General features: G+C 45.5%; 2 protein-coding genes across 2 annotated transcripts; both read right to left on the reverse strand.

Annotated features, from left to right (window-relative positions):
- Nucleotides 1-232: 232 nt before the first annotated feature.
- Nucleotides 233-5,746, reverse strand: LOC109782852 (putative HVA22-like protein g). Its single transcript, XM_020341479.4, has 7 exons — nt 5,318-5,746; nt 3,557-3,599; nt 3,366-3,464; nt 3,224-3,280; nt 3,071-3,134; nt 2,792-2,995; nt 233-1,085 (listed from the first exon to the last, which is right to left on the reverse strand). The coding sequence occupies exons 2-7, from the start codon at nt 3,589-3,591 to the stop codon at nt 678-680; spliced, it is 867 nt and encodes a 288-aa protein (XP_020197068.1). The 5' UTR covers nt 3,592-3,599; nt 5,318-5,746; the 3' UTR covers nt 233-677.
- A 12,192-nt stretch (nt 5,747-17,938) lies between these two features.
- On the reverse strand, nt 17,939-19,063 carry LOC141025779 (uncharacterized). Its single transcript, XM_073501704.1, has one exon. It carries the CDS (start codon nt 19,061-19,063, stop codon nt 17,939-17,941), a length of 1,125 nt encoding a protein of 374 aa, XP_073357805.1.
- Nucleotides 19,064-22,608: the final 3,545 nt, after the last annotated feature.

Below are 22,608 nucleotides of genomic sequence, written 5' to 3' on the forward strand. Positions count from 1 at the left end.
GTGCTTATTGTTTCTTATGTCTATGGCAAAAAAATTGAAGACAAAATCAAAGCAGTTAACTTTATGCCACTATGATAACCTACCGCCAGGGCTCTCGGCGGTAGGTTTGTAAGCAGCCGTTAACGGCTTAACGGTCGTCAGCCACACCTACCGCCAGAACCTGCGACGGTAGACTGTGCAACCCTACCGCCTAAAGGTCTGGCGGTAGCAAAAGGGTCAGATCTCGAAAAACTTTCAAACTAGGGTCAGATCTCGATTTTGTTTGACAAAAGGATCAAAACACGAAATTTTGCCGCTAATGCGAGGCGAGCGAAGGTTCTATCTTCCCGGTACAGCCTAAGATTATTTCACTTCACCTTTGAACCACTTTCCAGTACAGACGAAGTCACCACCAACGAATTTCGACAGAACTAAGTTGGAACCGATTTCACCGAGCATCTTAACCATCTTCTGCTACCGCCTAGCTAAACTGGTGGTCCACTGACATCCCAGCGTTTTTACCCCTGGTGTGGGGTGGGTTTATATACACAATCTGGGCTGTGAAACAACAGGAACCAAGGATTCATCGTTTTACAAGGTGGACGTGAGCTTGCATGCGTAACTGTGCGAGGAAATTCAGCCATGCCTGATGGACCAACCCAGCATTTCCCCTGCCATCATCGTAAGTGCGAGAAGAGCTAGTTGGATGGAGGTCCAGATCCACCCATGCGCCTCCTGAGCCGGCCCCGAGTTAACCGAATAGCTTCCTGGATGAGGGTCTCCTCGTCTTCAGGCATTGTTGGGCGGGGTGGCACATTGCTTGTCGAAGGCCCAGATTGATCAACCAGCATGTCTTCACTGTTTGGGGGGCTGTTGCCGGCGATAGGGCCAGAACCGGAAGGTGTTTGTTGCTGCACAGGAGGCACTGCGCCAGGAGGGGCAACTGGAACTGGGCCCTTATCTTGCACCTGCATCCTTGGTGGAGTAGGAGGAACTTGGGCGGGCTGTGGTGGCATCGGTGGTGCGGTTGGTGCAGGAACAGGTGGTGGTGCAGGATTCGCCATCCGAGTACGTGGAGGTGGTGGACGCTGCTGCTGTTGCTGTGCCTGTATAGAGAGAGACAGTAAAGTAAGTACATGAGACATATACAGCTGGCACTGACACACACCCACGCACAAGCACACAATACTAGATAAGTTAATGAGTTAGAAAAAAAACATGTGACTCTGAATCCTACAACTGGTAAACAGAAAGCCCATACTGCAGTCACGAGAAATGCACACAGAATTTCTGTACATGAATAATCCTAACACTTCCTAACAAATGGTATGACGAAATGGTGCAGCAGTTATAACATTCCAATATGGAAATTATATATTATACGTGCTTCTCAGGTCACTAACTCTAACAAAGGATGTAACAAGAATGGAAGTGCTATTCATGCAAGGTGATACAAACTGTGGAACTATAGATCAAACTTTGCTAGAAGTACAAGGGGTATGGAGCAAAATTAAATTGCAGGTCGTCAACTTGATCACTGTCAGTAAACGATCAAATATCCATGTTGTCTTTAACAAGTTATGTAAAGCATCAATCATGACAAGGTAATTCTAGACAAGTTTGCTTTTGTATGTGTGCCCAAACAAATAGTAAGAGCTAAGCAACCTAGAGGTTGAGGACACCATGATAATCCTATTGTGATAGTTCTTGCAAGAAAATTGGTACAGAAGTATGGTAGATGAATGGCATGATACTACAAAATTATTGCTAGCTAACTTTGTCCACACAAATGCCACAATTAACCACAACTCAGGCTCCTAAGCTGTAAAATAAACCAGAGAAACAAATGCCATTTCCTACCAAGTACCAACAGAGATTACTGAATAGTGATAAATCCAGGTACAATCCTAAGCCAGTTTGATTTGGCAGAACAATTGGGTTTGACTAAAATGCGCCTTAACTGATGAAAAGAAAAAGGGATAATGTTATAATGCAACAAGATGGTGATGAGTTGATGACATAGCAGAACTTGTGCGACACACAAATTCTTCCAAAGGGTGCGACCAGGACATGCACACAAATTCATACAGAGGGTGCACGCAAGGTAGAATATTCAACTGAAAACTAGGGGAAAATATTTCTAGAATTTCACAATATGGTGTGAAAACACTCTTCAGTAGTAGTGCCCCTAGAAGACCAGAGCAAATTTCCCAACCTATCGATAATTCACAGAAATTCTCAAAACTAGGAACTTAGATGCATATTCTCTCTATTATAAATGGAAGGTAAATGCATATGCCAGCAATATATGATCTCTGAGCGTCATACTATATTTCTTTTACCCAAACATAGGAGTATTATTTGACTCCAATTGTAACTACAAAAAAAATCAGTAAACACCACTCGTAGACGAGAGGCTGAATGCAAAAAGTGTTGCGTAAAGGATCATAGAAATGGGTATTATTCATGTTTTTCTAACTAACACTAGAAATCAGGGCATAAATGTGAATTTAAGAACATTTTAACAGAGAAAAACATGTGGTGGTAGGATGCAATACATGCATTGTTATCAATACAACATGTGAATAAATTCATGGCCTAGCTTTTAAAATTCTACTCCAGCCTACAACATTGGGCTCAAATAGAAAACCTAACTAGCACTACCATTATGGAACAAGCCACCAGATTATATCATATACAAACTATAGAAGTTCAGTACATCATATAGTGGGTAGTGTCACACTTCTCGCTAAAATGGACATCATAGCAGTACAAAATGACTATCACGCAAGCTTTAAAGTTTTGGAAGTACCTGAGAACGAGATCTTTGTGATTGAGAAGCAATATATTGCAAGATTTCATGGAACCTTGACTGACTGTAGTCTGCAACCTTGTGGAAGTAAGTAACAGCCATATCACTAGCCCTTGTCCTCAACTCAAGAAGATTGCGATCAATCTCAGATTCATGTTTTGCAATATACGGCTTGAAGAACGACTCATAGACATATGAAGTCCCCTGGAATAACCCATTGTTAGAGACAAGCCATAAGACATAACATGTTAGGGCAACACAAAAAGCAGGAAACCAAACCTGTGTCTTAGGATACCACAAATACACAATAAAAGCCAGCTTTGCTTCACTATACATTGGCAACCTGTATGAAAATGGAACTATCAACCATCAAGCAGATGAAGTCCCCCAACTGTAATCACCCAAAATCCTAATTCAAATAAGTCACATTACCATGATATGAAATTATCCCCAACTCTCTCGAAAACAGTAAGCATTGCAAGTAAAATCCTGCAAAACCATGGTCATGCATGTGAGACCAAGCAAAAACAAAGAATGATAGCCCAAAATAAAATGGAATGTCTCAAAGACATACCAGTACTGACACCAGAACCGCAACTGCTCAATCTCAGGCCTATTCAGCTCCACTGTCTTGTAACAATCGTAAGCCGGATATGCATATCCAAGAACAAGTCTGCAAAACAGATAAATAACAGAAACATTGTGAACGTAAACAAGAAAATCACAACATTTCTGTGATTAAATAAGAACTGAGTTCCTGCTTACATCAAAGCTCTGGTAATGAATGATCCAACAACCATCTTGACCCCTACACCACAGAAACATCAATTACATATGTTGTCAATTGCCAAAAGCAACATTGATAAATATCGTAGGAGAGTCAAATCACAACTTGCTAGCAGCCATTATGCCATAGCCTTCCAAAAGCTCCTTCGCATCAGCAAAAGAAAACATAAAAAAGATGGAAATAGGTACTGCATGCCAGATTAAGCCTTTATCTTGCTGATTACTTCAGCCATCGAACATCTAAAAAGCGTTATCCAAGCATGTTAGCTCCATAAGTTCATATGTGATACCAAACCATTTTGCTATAGTTCAATTTTGTTATAACAGAGGCTACACAGAGTAGAGGAAACCTATCGACTACCTATTCTGGCCAGACCAAACAAAATTTCTGTTAAAGTTGTGTCTAGAACTCTAGATATATAGAATAGGGGGTGCACCAAGCATCATAACTTCATGTGAGCCCGCTTTGCTAGAGTTCGATTTTTTTACAACAAACACTGAACAGAATAGGAGGAAATCCAAACAATTACTACTCGTTCCCAGTCAGACCAAACAATATAGTGTTACATTTCAGCTTTAGTATATGATAGCAGGAGGTACACCTACTCTGCCCTAAGAAAATGACCAAGCAAATCAATCAGAACATGAACTGGGAAGTAAATCGAATGGAGGTAACCGATGCAGATCAATTCAGACGAGCAGCCAAAAGTACACCTATGCTCAGATGATCTAAACACAAACTGGGAAGCAAATTAAACAGAGGCACCCGATAGCAATCAATTGAAACGAGCAGCCAGAAGTACCTCGCGCAATCCCAACTAGATCAGTCTCAGCCTACCACGAAACCAAAATCGGCACGGCACAGGGGAGCCGCTACATCAAGCTCCCAAATCCCCCCAAATGCGAGCAGCCCGCAACCCCTCGGCGCCACGCAGAGACCAAACAGAACTTCTGTTACAGTTGGGTCTAGATAAGAACAGAGAGTGCATCAAGCATCATAAGTTCAGGTGAGTCCGTTTTGCTAGATTTCGATTTTGTCACAACAAGCATTACACAGAATAGGGGGAAATCCAAACAATTACTTGTTCGCAGTCAGACCAAACAATATACTGTTTACATTTCGGCTTTAGTATATGACAGCAGAAGGTACACCTCCTCTGCTCGAAGAAAATGACCAAGCAAATCAATCTGAACATGAACTGGGAGGCAAATCGAATAGAGGCACAGGATACAGATCAATTCAAACGAGAAGCCAAAAGTACACCTATGCTCTCACAAGAAGGCGAACCAAATTAATCTAAGCATGAACAGGGAAGCAAATTAAACGGAGGCACCAGATAGAAATCTATTTAAACGAGCAGCCGAAAGTACCTCGCGCAATCCCAACTAGATCAGTCTCAACCTACCACGAAACCAAAATCAACACGGCACAGGGGAACTGCTACATCAAGCTCGCAAATCCCTCCAAATGCGAGCGGCTCGCAGCCCCTGGGCGCCACGCACCGCGCGGTTGCGGCCCCCGAACGGCACCGGAGCAGCAGCGCACCGCAGCGCGGAGAATCGAACGGGGCACGGGACGCGACAACCGCGGCCTAATCCATACCCGAAACAACCTAACAGCATATCCGTAGCGTGTGCGGGGAGAAGGGCACCCCTGGCGAAGACGGAACGGGGAGGGGGCGGCGCTGCCGCCCCTACAGAAGGACCAAATCGAAGCAAAGCGGGGCGGGGAACGAATACCTTTCCTCCCGCTGCAAGCAACGGGTCGGCAGTGCGAGGTGGTGGCCCTCGGCGGCGGCTGCGACGCGGGCTCTCGCCGGAGCAGCGGAGGGAGGTGGGGAAGCTTCCAGAAGGTTCCGGGAGGGAGGGAGGGAGGGGGCCTCCGTCCCGGGCCGGGTCGGCGGCGAGGCAGCCGAGGGGGAGGGGAGGGAGGGAATTCAAAAGAGGGGTTTGCCTTCGGGTTTGGGGATAGAAAGGGGCGTGGAAATCACCGGGGGAAACCGCCGCATAGCGTCCCACGCTCACGGTGGGGCCTACCCGTATTCCCCGCTGATAGATGGGCCCGGACGTGGGTTGGTCCCACCTGTCTGCTGGGCTTAGCTTGCTGCTGTCGGCTCGGGTGGGTGGAAGGGGTCGGAGGTGTGCGGCGCCGTTGTGCCGTTCTGGTCTGCGGGGGTGTGCGGCGCACGCGTCGGCTCTTGTACCCGTGCGGAGTCGGGTTAGCTCGGGTGCGGTGGGCCGCAGTGTCAGTGGGTGGCGTCGGGTGGATAAGAGCGCGCCGAGGTTAAGTAAAGAATTGTGCTGTGTTTGGGTGCGAGGGGCAAGGAATATGTGCACGCCGGGAGGAGGGGATGGGATCCCGGCCCGTCTGACAACCTCTCTCTCTCTCCCTTCGACACGCTTTATCAACCCCTCTCTCTCTGTACCATCGTAAAGTTTGATGAGAGAAAAAATGTACTCCCTTCCTCAAATTTAATACAAAGTTGACATTTGTTTTGAAACGGAGGAAGTATATTGTACTAGTATCATGGTCGCCCCAGCTACAAAAAGGACATAGATTATCTACAATTCTACATTGTGCAATAGTACCTCGCAAAAGAAAATATAAATTTCCTAGGGCATTTCTAACCGGAACACCATTATATGACTTTTCAAATGACAAGTTAAGATAACGGCCGGACTTAACCCAACTCTTATATTTAACTCCTTATATAAAAGAGATATTTGCAGGGGAATCTCATTGACTTACTAATAAAATCATGTTGCATTGGTGAGCCAATAAGTACTGATCCAGTTAACAATAATATTTGTTTTTAGTTAATAATAAAATTGTAGGTAAATCATGGTCGTTGCATACATTTATGTGTGCCTTCGTTACAATGCACATGCAATTATCTAATGGTCTGAAATTAAGGTCAATGTTTTTTATGATAAATTTTTATTTCTTTTTGGGTTGAGAGTCAACAACAGGAATCCAACACTTAATTATTTGTTGATGCAAGTTTTAATTTTGTGTTGCACCTGTTCGTGAGAATGAGTCTTAGTACTGGATGATAACATCACGTGTCCCTTACTCTGTTTTCTTTGAACCAATCAAGACATGGAAGCCATTTGTCAACCAATGATTTTTCTTTTTCCTATTCATATGTGAAATTTGTATGCTATTTTCTTGTTCTTTTGTCTAGCTAAATCTATACCTAATAATAAAGGGGCTATTGCTTCTGGCGGCATGTTATCAAAATTGCCCCCAAAGTTGCAAAATATTACACACCGATGCCATCTATATAAGGGATAAAAATGTTTCACACAGAGTAATCCCCGCCTGGGCCGGCCCATGCAGTAGGAACCTACTATACCGCCCTCTGTTTGTGCCGGCCCAAGTCTGGGCGGCCTATTTTTTAAATTTTGTTTTCTATTTTTTGTTTTTGTTTTCCGTCTTCATTTTTTCTACTTTAAATAATTTCGGATTTCAAAAAATTACAAAAATTAAAAAAACGAGAATTTTGAAATAAAATGTTTGATAATTCATAAATGTTTGTGCCATAATAAAATGTTCCCGATTTTAAAAAATATGTTTGCATATTCAAAAAGTGTTTGTAAAATTCAAAATAAATGTTTGGGGAATCAAAAAATGTCCATGATTTTTTTAAAGTTTGTGTATTAAAAAGTATTGATAAAATTGAACAAAATTTTGCCAATTCAAAAAATGTTCATGAATTGAAAAATATCATAAAATCTTAAAATCTGTTCATGACTTAAAAAATAGTTTATTGATTCATAAAATGTTCGTGGATAAAAGAATGATCAAAATTTAAAAAATGTTCATTAAATGATTTTTTTTGTGAATTTGAAAATTGTCCCACCAATTCCAAAAACATGTTCGTAGATTCTAGAAATATTTTCCTATTCAAAAAAATGTTTTAAAAAATATTCGCAAATAGTATTAAACGTTCATGAATTCAAATTTTTACATGATTTTAGAAAATGTTCAAAAATATGTAAAAATCTTCACGATTTCAGATATGATCACGAGTTTAAAATATTGTTCATGATTTTCAAAAATTGTTCACGCTTTCATGAAAATGAGAGTATACTGTATCTCGGTGAAGTAGCAATATGTGGTCATGGCCATTTGAGATTACTAGTAATAACTAGAACGCCCATTGGTTGCAACGGGGCCACATTAACTTTAAAAGTTCAATATCAATTATGTTAATATTATATTTAATATTCTCATACATATTAAGTGACATTGACGACCTTTTTTACCATCAAATTCTCACACACACACCCTCTCCCTCCCTCTTCCTCACTCTCTCTCCCCCTCTCCCTCACTCAAGAGATGGGACGAAAATAAACCCGGAACGGAGACTACCAACTGAGACATTAGGAGTAGAGATCATTTAGTTGATAAAAATAAATAGAAAACGGTGTTAAAAAGGAGAAACAGATTAGAATACACTGAAAAAACAAAAGGACGATGTAAAAGGGGATTCGCCCTGCCCCCCGGGCCTTGCCACCGAATCGGCTCAGCGGTCCAGTCCCCGCGCGGTCGTCTTCTCCTGTTCCCCGAGCCGCGTCGCTACAGAGCCGGGCTCCCGCCCGACCACCTCGCTAGCATCGAAGGGGAATGGATAAGGGTGACTCCCTTCCTTCCCTGCCCCCATGGCCTCACTCCTTCTCGACGCCTCCTCCGAAATCCACTTCTCGTCCTCGCTCGCTCGATCCCGTCGATCTGGACGAAGTCAGACGCCACGGCCACCATGACCGACCCCGTCCACATGGCCACTGCCCTCCCTGCGGGCTAGGAGCTTGTCGAGGAGCTCTGAACGCCTTCGCTACTTCGTCTGCGCCAACGAGATCAAGTCCAGCACCCCCGCATCGACGTCGCTGCCGTCTTCCTCAACCTTGGGCCACCGCGACATTGCCGTTTGATCCGCGCCGCCCCGAGCTCCCATGTCTTCCCCTAGGGCGCCATTGACACCGCCATGATCTCCTCTTGCCTTTCCCCTGTTTTCCCTCTCGTTTGCTCTCGTTGGGTATTTCGCCGTGGCCGAGAACCGCCGTCCGCCACGGCCATTGCAGGGGTAGCCACCGAGCTCCTCGGATTGACCCCGTGGCACATGCCCGCTCCTATGCACGCCCATGCCCGAGCCTGCCGCTCTTCTTCCGCGCCCGCGGGGCCACTCCCTCTCCATGCCCACGCCCGTGCTACACCGCATCGGTCGCGCCCGCCGCTGCCGTCGCGCTCGCCGCAGCCACCGCACCACTGTGCCTCGCGCGACACACACCCTGGCCGCGCGCCACACTCTCGCTGGCTGCGCTCGCCCCGTCTGCTGCCGCCTATCCCTTCGCTCGCCCCGCTGTCGCGCCCCTGCCTCGCGCCGCCTCCAGTCGTGGCCATCTTCTGCCGGCCGCCCCCTCAGCCACGCCGGCCGCATCTCTACCCTCCACCGTCGGCCGCTCGCCTCGCCTGCCGCGTGTTGCTTCCTGCTGCTATGCGCTGCTCTACCGCTGGTACGCTGCTGCGCCATGCCCTCGACACCGCCGTGGACTAATGTGGCGGAGGGATTTTTAATGGAGTACGAGAAGGAGGTGGCGGAGAAGGTGTGGAGAGGCAGGAGGTCTGGGGCGGTGTCACCTGGCTGTGGTGGAGGTGTTTATGCGAGAAGGAGCCGGAGTGGAAGGAGAGGTCACAATTGGAAAGAATCGCAAAAAAAATCATAACCCGAAGATCTCAGTTCAAAAAAATGCTAATATTGATGGAGGGGTGATTTCCTTCAATAGGTGGAAAACATAGGAAATATTGGTTGTTATCAAGGAAAGGTAAAAATTTAGGAAACTTAGGATTTTTGAACTGATTTCTATGCAAATGGGGTTTTATTGTTTGGTAACGTGATATCAGTACCTGCCCGTTTGTGACGTGTCTGATTCGGAAAGTTTGCAAATGTTAAGAAACTATTTATTGGGAGGAAAGTTGTGACGTGTCTGTTATTTGTTTCCTAACATAAAACAAATTTCACTAATAAGAGAAATCGATTGATTTAGATAAGTTAGGAAAGTTAGATTAAAATGTATTATTTGTTTCCTAAAAATCTGTTATTTGTTTCCTAAGACAAATTGAACCAATAAAAGGAATCGATTGATTTGCATAATTTAAGGAAGTTAGATTAAAATGTATTATTTGTTTCCTGAAAATCCGTTATTTGTTTCCTAAGACAAATTGAACCAATAAAAGGAATCGATTGATTTGCATAATTTAAGGAAGTTAGATCCGTGATTTGTTATACGTTACGAAAGTTCTGGTTCTAATAAAGAGTGGAGAGAAAAATAAACCGATGGACCAGGGTGGGAGGGGGTGGTGGGAGGAGAGACAAGAAAACCCAGCGAAAATAAACCGCGGACCAGGGTGGGAGGAGGTGGTGGGAGGAGAGACAAAAAAAACCCAGCGAAAATAAACCGCGGAGACGATTCACCAACTCGTCCATTAGGAGTAGAGATGTACGTGCAATGCACGTTTATATTAGGTAGGATATTAGTTGCATTTTATATTAGGTAAGATATATCTGTTGTATGTCGGTATTTGATAAGATATCAATTACTTTTGTCGCGGGAGTGGTAGGATATTAATTACACGGCATATTTCATTGGATAGCGTTGAGTCAAAATGTGTTTATAACCAATGGCAGTGGTGGGTAATTAGAGTGTTAAACGTGTTTGGTGCTCAACATTGGAGCGATTTGAACCACTAGATAATGTGATTTGACGGTCGAGATGGTTTGGATCTGCCCATTTTGGTCTTTTTATATTGGTATAGATGAAAGTTTGTGTATTAAAAAGTATTGATGAAATTGAACAAAATTTTGCCAATTCAAAAAATGTTCATGAATTGAAAAATATCATAAAATTTTAAAAACTGTTCATGACTTACAAAATAGTTTATTGATTCATAAAATGTTCGTGGATAAAAAGATGATCATGCATTTAAAAAAATGTTCATTAAATGATTTTTTTTGTGAATTTCGAAAATTGTCCCATCAATTCCAAAAACATTGTGCACTCACACCCAAAAGGAACACACTTGGCACTGGCGTTGCACGCGCAGTTTGGAGGTCAGTGAAACTTCAAGAGCTGTTGGCCAAATTGATTCTGGCATGCCATTATATCACAATCATGACCACCCGGCTGTGGGATGACTTTTCTCTTGCAATCTTTATATGCTGTCGCGCCTACAAGATATCGGCACGGGTCAAACATCATTACCATAATTTGATAAATGAGTTTATGAGATATGCATTACAGAAGAAAATGGGCAACATATTGTTAGCAGAAGGAAGGCGAGGACCAGGGGTTGGGTCACAGTACTTCTCCTCATTTTCGCCGTATATGGCGTTGATATCTGGCTATGAAACTTTAGAATAGTGAAGGAGAACAAATAAGATGGCAATCCTTTTATAGAGGACTTCATATCAATACCATTGCCATTATTTGGAAAGACATTTATTATTGGATACTGTATACCAAAAAAAATTATGGAGTATCAAATAAGTAATACTACTACCATTATTTGAAAACACAATATTATTGGATATCAATACCATTAACATTATTTGAAAAACACATTATTATTGGATATCAATACGACTAACATTATTTTGGAACACATTATTATTGGATATCAATACCATTTACCATTATTTTGAAACACATTATTATCGCACAATGCACCTGCCAAGAAAAACTTACACCACACACCCACAGCTACCCGAGCCCGTTGGTGATTAAGCCCGGCCGGCACAGGCATCGCCGGGCGAGCACCATTGCAAAAGGGAACTGTGTGCGGTAAAATTATACACAAAGTTACCTATCTCCCTCTTTCTCTCCTTTCATAAATATACTAAACCAAAGCTTTGTTTGGTGAAACACATGACCAATCGCACGAGGGGCAAGATGGGAAGTTGGACAGTTCCGCACCACCCCGGTCACCACAGTTCTGCCCCGCGTCAATCAAAGTGACCAAAGATTTGAGTGCAGTGAACCAGTTACAATTTTTTTCTTGAGAGTAGAAAATAAAACCACTGTAAACAAAATGCTTGACTACCATGAATCAAGTTTCTACCAGTGAACTAATTTTGCTACCATAGTATAAACAAAAATTAAGTTGGTGAACAATATACTTAACTATCATGAACAAAAAAAAAAGTGAAATGTGAATACATTCTTTAAGTAGAGTGGACAAAATTTCAACATGAAAAGTAAAGGAAATAAAACTAGGAAGAACAGAAGGTTGGACTGCGGAGGACAATTTTTTTCTTACTGCAGTGAACCAAAATTTTATGTGTAGTGGACACATTCTTTAAGTAGACCGAACCAAAATTTTGACTTCAACACCAAATTAATATCATGATGAACAAAAACTATAACCGCGCTATGAACAATAAACTTTAGGATGTGCATGTTGTACCACGCAGCAGGCGCAATTAATGCAGACACTCCACAACCCATGACTCAATACATTTAACAAGGGCGCGTCATGTCAGGCCATGCCAAGAGACAGACGAGCCGAATCGGACGACATGTAAATCTCATAGATTTCAAGTATAGTGAATATATTCTTTAAGCATGCACATTGAGCAAATTCTTGTCCTGAAAACAAAATTGAAAATTATGAAGAACAAAATTTGACTACAAGGAACAAAAATATACATATCAAAATCATTCAAAATGTCCATACAAATATTTCAGAATATAAGGTTGTTGACGTCCATAAAAACCTATTATTTAAGAAGTTATTGTGTAGACGACAATAATTGACGACTGGAAGTATTTTGAAATCTGAAAGCGTAAATAGTGAACTGTCCAATACATAAACGCTCACTTGGCTACAAAGGAAGCAGGAAGACACTACCAGGGGCTGCAGTTCTGCCGCCACAGCCAGTAGCTCCTCCACAATTGCCGAATCAGTGGTAAATGGTAATAGGCTTTTTTTGTTTAATTTCAGCCATTGCTTTGGTTAATACCAGTCACTAAGAGTGTAAGATAAAGGAAAAAGAAACAAGTCACTGTTTTGTAATACATACTTCATGTGGCAGTTAGTCAGGGGCCGCCTCCCCTCATGCACGAAGGTACTTAAGCGCAACGGCCCCTCCAACGGGCTATGTCCTTTGTGCTCGGTCCCTGAGGACTCGAACCACATCTTCCTTGTATGTCCTTCGACGCGATTTTTGTGGAGCTGCTTTCGTGAGATAGTGGGTGGTGGTTGGTGCCATGCCAACCTTCCGGATATGTTTGCGGAGGTTCTCACATTTTCTAGTACTGAGCGACCGTCCTTATGGGTGTTGGTAGGGTCGCTGTTGTCGATTTTATGGAATGTCCGTAATCAGGGGCGGAGCCAGGATTTGAGTATGGGGGGGGGGGGGGGGGGGGGCAAGCCAACTTTAGAAAAAAATCCGGTGCAAAAAAATCAAATAAAACAAGGTTAGTAGGTTGAGAACTCGGAAGCAAGCAGCTTAAAAACGAATTAATCTTAATGATGTTTGGCGTTGTTTTTTCTCTTCATAACTGCTGAACGGTAAATGGCAATCACAAAATTAGCTATATTGTATAAGTTCGACATAGAAAATTTTGGCATCACAGTCACATAGATAAGAAATCGTATAACATAATTTGCATCACAATAATTTATAGGACATGTAGAAGGTATAAAGTCTTTGTAGCATCTCGAATCACACAATAAAACAAGTGAAATCTGATATATAATTTCAATACCGAGAGAAGATGAGAATTGGGACATCTCGAATCACACACAACAAAACAAGGTAAAATCTAATTTATGATTACAACACCGGGAGAAGATGAGAATTGGGAAAGGTTCGTAGAGTCTGATGAGCTAACCTTGGCTGGAGCAGCGAATTAGGCTGCGTTGCCGACCCACCGTATGAACCAGATGGTGAGCGCAGAGCAGGGAGAGCTGTTCCGCAACTCCGCCGGTGAGTCCGGTCCGAGGTTGCGGAGCGAGGGGCGAGCGTCGTAGACGAAGTAGTCGAAGTAGTCGAACACGCGAAAGTAAATGACACAGAGAGATATGGAGGAGACCAGCTTTATTAATCAATGATCAGCGATTACAATGATGGCTCCTCGTTGCTTTATATAGGGGGTAAATGGTCAAGGGATAAGTACCCACTTAACGTAAAGTGGGGGAAACGGGAGGGGCTAGCCCGTGCGATACGCACGAGGCCGCCGCCACCCCTGGTGGCCCCGGTTTCCCAACACTCCCCCTTGGGTAATTATCCGTATATCCATGCCTCAAAACTCCGAAAAACCCAGTGGGAACAAATATGGAGAAAGAGCACACAGTATACATTGTTGTATTGCACGAATTGCCTCGTCAAAAACCTCGTGTGAGAAACATCAGGAAAACTCACTCAAGGAAAAAGAGTACAATCCACTCAACCATCAAGTTGAGTACTCGATCATCAGGATTGAGATTTTAGCGACGAGCTTGTGAAGTTTCTCCCCCTGAACCTTGCATCTCTCTAAGTCTCATCATACCGATTCCACGCACACACCTCTCTAAGGTTGATGCCGGTAATGATTTAGTGAACATATCAGCAAGATTGTCACAGGACTTAGTATGCAAAACTCTCACCTCGTTCAACTGTTGCAGCTCATGTGCATAGAAGAACTTGGGACTAATATGCTTTGTGAGGTTACTCTTCACATAACCCATCTGGACTTGTGCAACACAAGCAACATTATCTTCATAGATAATGGTAGGGGTTTGTACGGTGTTCAGCCCACATGTCTGCTGAATGTGGCCGATCATCCGTCGAAGTGATACACACTCTTTTGACGCTTCGAATAGTGCCATGATTTCCGAGTGGTTCGTGGAAGTCGACACAAGTGTTTGCTTGGACGATTTCCAGGAAAACGCAGTTCCACCACAAAGAAAAACATATCCAGTCTGCGATTTGCAATCATGCGGGTCCGATAGGTACCCAGCATCGGCATAGCCTATAATAGATAGGTCTTGATTTCTTTTATAAAACATGCCAAGATCTTTGGTCCCTTGCAGGTAACGGAAGACGTCCTTGACACCTTTCCAATGCCTCTTGGTAGGTTCAGAACTGTACCGAGCAAGCAAACTAACGGCGAACGCAATGTCTGGCCGTGTACAATTTGCGAGGTACATGAGTGCTCCAACTGCACTCAGGTAAGGAACCTCTGGTCCCAGAGTTTCCTCCCCTTCTTCCTTTGGCCTGAACGGGTCCTTGTCTGGCTGTAAAGATCTTCCGACCATCGGGGTCTTAGAAGGATATGCCTTATCAAATCCAAATCTTTCCAACACCTTCTGGGTGTAGGCCGACTGGTGCACTAAAATCCCATCAGGGGAATGTTCAAGTTGCAGACCTAGACAGAACTTGGTTTTACCCAAATCCTTCATCTCGAATTCCGACATCAGGTAGGAACTCGCTTCCTCAGGCGTACCGATTATGTTTAAATCTTCCACGTACACCGAGATTATACAGAATCCATCTTGGGATCGCCGTATAAAAACACATGGGCAATCTTTATTGCTCGTGTAGCCCTTCTCATGAAGGAAATCACTTAAGCGATTGTACCACATTCTACCAGACTGTCTGAGTCCGTACAGTGCCTTTTGAAGTTGAACACTGTATAGACCCCTGTTTGCTCTATCATGATTCAGAACAGGGATACCTTCTGGAACCTTCATGTATATGTTCGAATCCAAGTTACCATATAGGTAAGCAGTGACAACATCCATTAGTTTCATTTTCAAGCCCATGTTTACTGCCATCGAGATCAAGTATCTAAAGGTAACTCCATCCATGACTGGGGAATAAGTCTCCTCAAAATCGACACCTGGTCGTTGAGTGAACCCTTGAGCAACGAGCCTTGCTTTGTACCGTACTACCTTATTATTTTCATCTCTCTTTCGAACAAAAACCCACCTATGACCAACAGGGCGAATGTGGGGAGGAGTTCGACAAACTGGTCTGAACACCTTCCTTTTGTTGAGAGATAATAATTCGGCAGTAATTGCCTGCTGCCAATCTTTCCAATCTAACCTTTTCTTGCAATCAGCGAGCGTGTTAGGCTCAGGGTCAAGATCTATGTCTGAGGCAATTTTCGTAGCAAAGTTGATGTCGACAGTCACCGTTGCTCGGTTCAGGGACTCCCCCGTATAAATATAATTTATGGCCATTTCGTCATGGAGTGCATCCGGCGCAAACACTTGCTCTACCAAATTTCCCATTATGGGAGCAAGGTCCTTTAGATTTCCCGCGCCGATGTGTGCTCACATCTCCGCTGGGTGTTTCCCCTATGGGAAAGTTTAAGTCCGGAATTTCGTGCACTGAATTTTCCGTACTTGTGCCAGGTCTCGACTGGCTCCCCGTTTCAATTTGGGGTACTTTGGCGACAGGCTGTGATAAATCTCTCTTATCCTTTTTCGTCAGGCGTCCCCGAGTACTTGGTATTTGAGAAGCCGGATTTCTCGTCCTTTTAGGCCTTTGGACGGGAGCGGGTATACCATCATTTTTCTTCGGTATTTTCAACCCTTTCCGGTGCATTGCGTGCGTGCACTTGCGATTTTGTCACAGTCTTTAAGTCACTAAAGTGGTCGGGCAGTTGATTTGCTAAAGACTGCAAATCTATTATCTTTTGGACTTCTCTCTCAGTCTCAGCAGTGCGCGGGTCATGAGCGTGGATCCCCGTGGCCTGCCACGTGATTTCTCGACTTTTAGCATCAAGGGGTTGATTCTCTCCCCCTAAAGTCGGGAAAAGATCCTCGTCAAAAATGCAATCAGCAAAACGAGTCGTGTGACAGTCACCTGTCATGGGGTCCAGATACCTGATTATGGACACAGTCTCATAACCAACGTATATCCCCGACTTACGGAGCGGGCCCATCGCCGATCGCTGAGGGGGTGGTATTGGTACATATACCTGGAAACCGAACCTACGAAGGTGGGAAATTTTCGGTGCCGACCCTTGCGCAAGTTGAACAGGAGAGTGGATGTTGTAGGCCGACGGTCGAAAGTTGATGAGATTAGCCGCGTGTAACACCGCGTGGCCCCAACATGTAGTTGGTAAATTACAACCCTGAAGGAGCGGTCGGGCAATGAATTTAATTCTTTTAATCAATGCCTCGGCAAGTCCATTTTGTGTATGAACATGTGGTACCGAGTGCTCAACTTTGATTCCCATTCCCATGCAATAATCATCGAACGCCTTTGAAGTAAATTCGCCGGCGTTGTCCATTCGAATAGACTTTATACGATAATCCGGGAAATTATTCCTCATTTGTATGATCTGTGAGATCAATTTTGCAAAGGCATGGTTCCTTGTTGACAGCAGGCAAACATTGGACCATTTAGAGGAAGCATCAATGAGCACCATGAAGTACCGAAACGGCCCCGTGAGGGGCTGAATTGGACCGCATATGTCCCCTTGGATACGTTCCAAGAACGCGGGGATTTCATCCCTCACCTTGAGGGGCGATGGCCTAATGACTAACTTCCCCTTAGCGCATGCGGAGCACACGAAATCATCGGGATTCGGGAAGTTCTTCACGTTAACATTATGGCCATGTGAGTTGTTAATTATATTTCTCATCATCCTAAGTCCGGGGTGGCCTAACCTATCGTGCCAGAGGCAGAAGAGTTCAGAGCTTCTAAAAACGGTCTTGAGGGCAGTGTACACGGGCGGTGCTACGATCTTAGTGTAGTATAGCCCTGTGTCAAACGAAGGAAGCCTTTCGATAACATGTTTACCACCTGCATCCCGCTTTGTGATGAGTAGGCACTCCTTGCCGTTTTCATCATCGGTCTCAGCATGGAAACCATTAGCGCAGATGTCTCTAAAGCTCAAAAGAGTACGAGTCGACTCCGGGTACAACAACGCATCATTAATGATCAAAGTTGTTCCCATGGGGAGTATAATAGTGGCTCGTTCGGAGCCAACTATGTGAGAACCGCAGCCGGCGATTGTCATAATACCTCCCAGAGATTTTTTAATGGACTCAAAGTACTTAGTTTCTCGTAAAATGGTATGAGTGGTGGCGCTATCGGCAAGGCACGTTTCCTCCATTCGGGCGCCACACGCGTTCTAAAATATGACATCTAATTAATGTAATGAGGAAGAAAATACATTAAAAATAAATGCACACATCTCAGAACATAACATGCTATCATGTATAAATAATGGAATAAATGAATAAATGTCATCCAATCGCCAAAGTAAAGAATAAGTTTATGCTCTCATAGAGCTTACAACCAAATCGAATTTATTCAATTTTATTGTATCAAATCACGGAATCATGATAACCAAAGAGGTATGCTAAGTGGACTCGGTGAAGAAGCCATTCACTTCCGCCGCAATCTCCATACTAGTGAGCTGATCCTCCTTAGAAATCATCTTGGAGGCAGCATCAATGTCTAGTGGCGGCGCCGCCGAGGCGGCCATGTGGTCAACCTCCATGGCGACGTGGGCGTCGGTAGAGACCGCCAAAGCTGCCGCGATGGGCACCACGGGGGTCGCCTCTATGGGCGCAGCAGGGGGAGTAGCGATCATCACGGGTGCCGCCATGGGCGCCGGTGGAGCTCCCTCCTGAACCAAGGCGAGGTGCGGCTCACGCGCCTTCCGAGCCTTATATGCATCAACGACCTCCTGTGGTGCGCGGCACTGGCGGGAGAAATGCTCCACCGAGCCACAACGGAAGCAGTCCTGAGGCCTTTGCCCTCCCTTGCCCGGCTTGTTATGCTTAGCCGGGGGGGGGGGGTGAGGGCCCTTCTTCTTGCCCTTCCGGCCCCTCTTCTTCTGTTGAGGCTTGCGGACTTTGAGAGCGTTCACCTCCTGGCGAGAACTCCCCCCAAGTGGTTGCGCGACAAAGTTCTTTTTGAGAACCTCGTCCTGCGCCTCCGCCACCTGGAGGACGTCAATCAACTCTGAATACCTCGTGTAGTTCCCCTGGCGGTAGTTCCGTGAGGACTGGACCGCGTCGGGGTGGAAAGTGGATAGGGTTTTCTCAATCTTCTGGGAGTCGGTAATCTGAGTACCACACAACCGAAGAGTCGTACAAATCCGGTGCAGAGCCAAATTGTACTCCCCAACCGTCTTGAAGTCCGCAAACCTCAGACGGATCCACTCTGCCTCTGCACGTGGCTTCACAGTGTACTTCAGCCGCTCAAACCGCTGCTTAAGAGCGGTCCAAAGGCCAGAAGCACTGCGCTCAGCCATATACTCATCTTTCAGAGTAGGTGACAGGTGATGACGGAGAAAGTGCAGAGCCTGCGCATTCTCAGTTTCGAACTTGGGATCAGTGACGGCCAGTTGGGCCCCCTTACCGATCGCCCTCAGGAGGGTTTTGCCCTGGAGAAAGATCTCGCAGTCCGAGGACCATGACAGGTAGTTCAGCCCTGTCTGGGCCAACTCAGGAAACTCCTTGTTGACAATTCCGGCCATCTGCGATTTATGCAAAAATCATGAGATTACAGCAGGTAATCTTTTGCACAAAGCGATGTTGATAAACTTATTCAATAAAATGACGTTCCAATATTTAAAACATGCTATTATATGACTTACTAAATGATTAAGAGTGCTAAACAATTAATCTATAGCAGTAAAATCATACTATAATATCATGTTACAAAGGTAGCATGTTAAGCGCATCTAGTATGTGAAAACTAGTCCAAAAATTGAATTCCCGAGGCATTTTTAAGCCCAAATACGTGTTTTCAGCGAAAACAGATAGTTCTAGGGGCTTCTACGTGAAATATTACAGCAGGAATAAAAACTCGCATAAAATCTGAAAACTACGGGGGCTAAACCGCAAATTGCCGCGCTACAGCCGGCGCCCCCCCTTTTTTTTTCTGGAGGAACCCCCACGGCCACGGCCCATCCGGCCCAGGAGCCAGCGGGCCGGCCCAGCCGCCAGCGGCCTGGTGCGTAGCGACGCTAGGGTTTCTCCTAGCGCCCGCATCGGGGTGCGGCGGCGGCCAGTGGGCTCGCGCGGCGGCGGCTCGCACGCGGGCGCGGCCAGCACGGCGCGGTCCCGGCACGGCGCGGCTACGGCCACGGCCACGGCGGGCGGTGCGCTGCCACGGCTACGGCCACGGGGCGGCCAGCACGGCGGGTCTGCGCGGCGCGGCCAGCGGGGCTACGGCCAGCACGGCGGCGCCGGCGACCAGCGGGGTCGCGGCCAGCAGGGCGGCGCGTGCAGCAGGAACGCGAGCGCAGCGACGGCAGTCGAGCGCTCGGCGACGGGGACGGCCAGCAGGGCCATGGCGTCTTCGGGACGTCACGACGCGTGTACGTCGGGTACAACGCGGCGGTGCCGTGCTCATCTGGAGTACGTGTAATCACCGTCCCCCTAGGGTGTAGTCAACAAATCTCACTTGATCCAAGAACATCGACATTGGTCGGCGACGTATTCGTCCGCTCAATTCTTGGGAGAGAAATCCACACCATAGGTAGATTGATCCGAAAAATAATCTAATCGTAAAAACGGAATCGCAGTAACGAGAGGAATCCATTTTTGCAAAGAGTGGGATCGGATCTTATACCTCCGCGGGATCGACGAAAGCCTGCGTGATGCAGGCTTGACGCAGGCTTGACGGAGAGTTGATGGAGCGAAGCATGTTGATAACGTGTTTCGCAACTCCGCCGGCGAGTCCGGTCTGAGGTTGCGGAGCGAGGGGCGAGCGTCGTAGACGAAGTAGTCAAAGTAGTCGAACACGCGAAAGTAAATGACACAGAGAGATATGGAGGAGACCAGCTTTATTAATCAATGATCAGCGATTACAATGATGGCTCCTTGTTGCTTTATATAGGGGGTAAAGGGTCAAGGGATAAGTACCCACTTAACGTAAAGTGGGGGAAATGGGGGACGGGGCTTGCCTGCGGCCGCTTGGTGCGACCATCCGTGCGACGCAGCCATCGCACGGCTGTGCGTACACCCCCTCCCGCTCCAGATTTTCTCATCCAAAAAGAAAAACAAATACAGATCATAATACCTATTGGGTCTGTATCGATACACTCTTATCCACATTCCTCTTCTTCCTTGGTCTGAACTCAAGCTCGCGCCGAAGCTTTCCATGTCCCTCTGCTGCTCCTGCTCCTCCAGCCTCTAGGCTCGGTGCCCACCGACGCCGAGCGGATCTCGTCGCGCTGCCGTGCAGCTTCCACTCGGGCGAGCGCACCCGCGCATCTCACCTCATCCCGGCTCGGCTGGCTGCCGCCCGCGTGCGCCTGCTGGACCTCCCTCCCGGCTAGGGTTGCCGCCGACCTCCTGCGCCTGCTAGACCTCCCTCCGGCTAGGCTGGCCGCCGGCCTCGTGCGCCTCCTAGACCAGCATCTCCGTCTCGGCTTGCCGCCGCACTAGTGCACCTGCTGGAACTGGCCGTGCAGCAGCTCGGTCGGAACGGGATCCTCCGCGGCGCCGTCCTCGCTAATATGAGTCGCGGATCCTAGCGGTAGCATGTGGGACGGCCACGCAAGAGGGCGGCGGCGTGTCCTTGGCAGGCTGGTCCTCGGGCTTGTGGAGGAGGGGTCAAGAGGCGAGAAGAAGGAAGTGGAGGACAGCAGCATGAGCGCCATCTATTTGGTACTCGGAGAGGAAGGAGAAAGGGATTGCAGCTCATACATACAGCATTACCTCCGCTGAACAGAGGTAATTTCCACTTCTTCTTGTGGCATTCCATCTGATGCGTGTTAAATTCAGAGAAGGAAAGCTAATAGCAATTCCATTACTCTGCTTTCATTCAGTTAAATTAAGATTCTTTGCATGCTAAATTCAGACCGATTGTCAATCTTTTCTCTGTTCGCTCTATGCTTCTTAGCATGACATTCGGATAGATGGTTCTGTGTACATATATTTCGCAGAATTAAAATGGATCATTGGGATCCTTGTCATCGTAACTTAAACTGAGAGAAGCGATGCTTGTGGAAAATTCTTCATATATAGCTAATTCTATGAATTAGTACCATTGCAATAAAAAAATATCTGTGAACTAGTATATTTGATTGGGAAGATGTAGTAGCATTCAGTTGAGGGTACGTATAAGTTCTAATAAAAATTATTTGCAACTTGGAGGTCAAAAAACACATGAGATAAAACACGCGACAACAAAATAGATTATGCTGGCTTCGGTTGATTGAGGAAAGCTTGATTTTGTCCTGTCATCATACTAGAGGTAGAGGTTCCAATGGTGCTTTGCACTGAGGGATTCTGCGCCGAGTGTTGCTGCTGTAAATACATGTGATTTATCGGATGACCCTGGACAGAAAATTAGCAATTTCAGTTTCATTGAAGTTCAGAAATTGGAAAGTATGGAATGTTATACCACTTGAGTATTGTGTGGGTCTTGGGTCTGTGGTGGCATCAGGGTGGTGTGACCAACTGATGGCTGTGTTGTAGCATTTATAATAGATGTCGCCTTCGGTTGAAGAAGTAAGCCTTGATTTTGTCCTGTCATTGAACTATAGATAGAGGCTCCAATAGTCTCTGTCAAAGAGGGATTCAGAGCTAAGTTTTGCTTTTGTAGATAGGTGTACGTGTGGTTTGTCCGATAATCCTGTGCACAAAGTAGCAAAGTTTCATGCCAAGCTTTGATACCCTTTCATCGGTGTGATCTACTGCAGTTTCCTGCAAATCATATATCAATTAAGATTCAATTTAGTTAATACTTCCCAGGAACTATATGCACTGAATACAAAAACTGTACTGGATGTTTTCCAGGAACTGAAATCAGAGATGCTACAAGAATGTCCGCACATTCAATTAAATGTGAATTAGGGGTACTGTACATGGTACTGCTTTGTTTTTCTAAATGCAGAATAAACTAATTTTCCGTCGTTGTTTGGATCTGCAGATTCTGGCCATGGTTTGTTGTACAAGTTCCACAAGGGTGCATGGTACTGCTTTGTTATGCTTCATACATGCTGCTTCTTTCTGTCCAACACTCGGGATTGTGTCGCAGTTAATGGTAAGTCAATCTTTTTTACAATCA

This window comes from Aegilops tauschii, chromosome 6, assembly GCF_002575655.3.
Source record: "Aegilops tauschii subsp. strangulata cultivar AL8/78 chromosome 6, Aet v6.0, whole genome shotgun sequence".
Lineage (NCBI taxonomy): Eukaryota > Viridiplantae > Streptophyta > Magnoliopsida > Poales > Poaceae > Aegilops > Aegilops tauschii.

Coding starts and splice junctions, on each gene's coding strand:
- LOC109782852 (XM_020341479.4), bottom strand. CDS start 3,591: ATGGTTGTTGGATCATTCATTACCAGAGCTTTGAT. Junction 2,996..3,070: donor TGTGGTATCCTAAGACACAG/GTTTGGTTTCCT, acceptor GGGTTATTCCAG/GGGACTTCATATGTCTATGA. Junction 1,086..2,791: donor CACAAAGATCTCGTTCTCAG/GTACTTCCAAAA, acceptor CTCTCTATACAG/GCACAGCAACAGCAGCAGCG.
- LOC141025779 (XM_073501704.1), bottom strand. CDS start 19,063: ATGGCCGGAATTGTCAACAAGGAGTTTCCTGAGTTGGCCCAGACAGGG.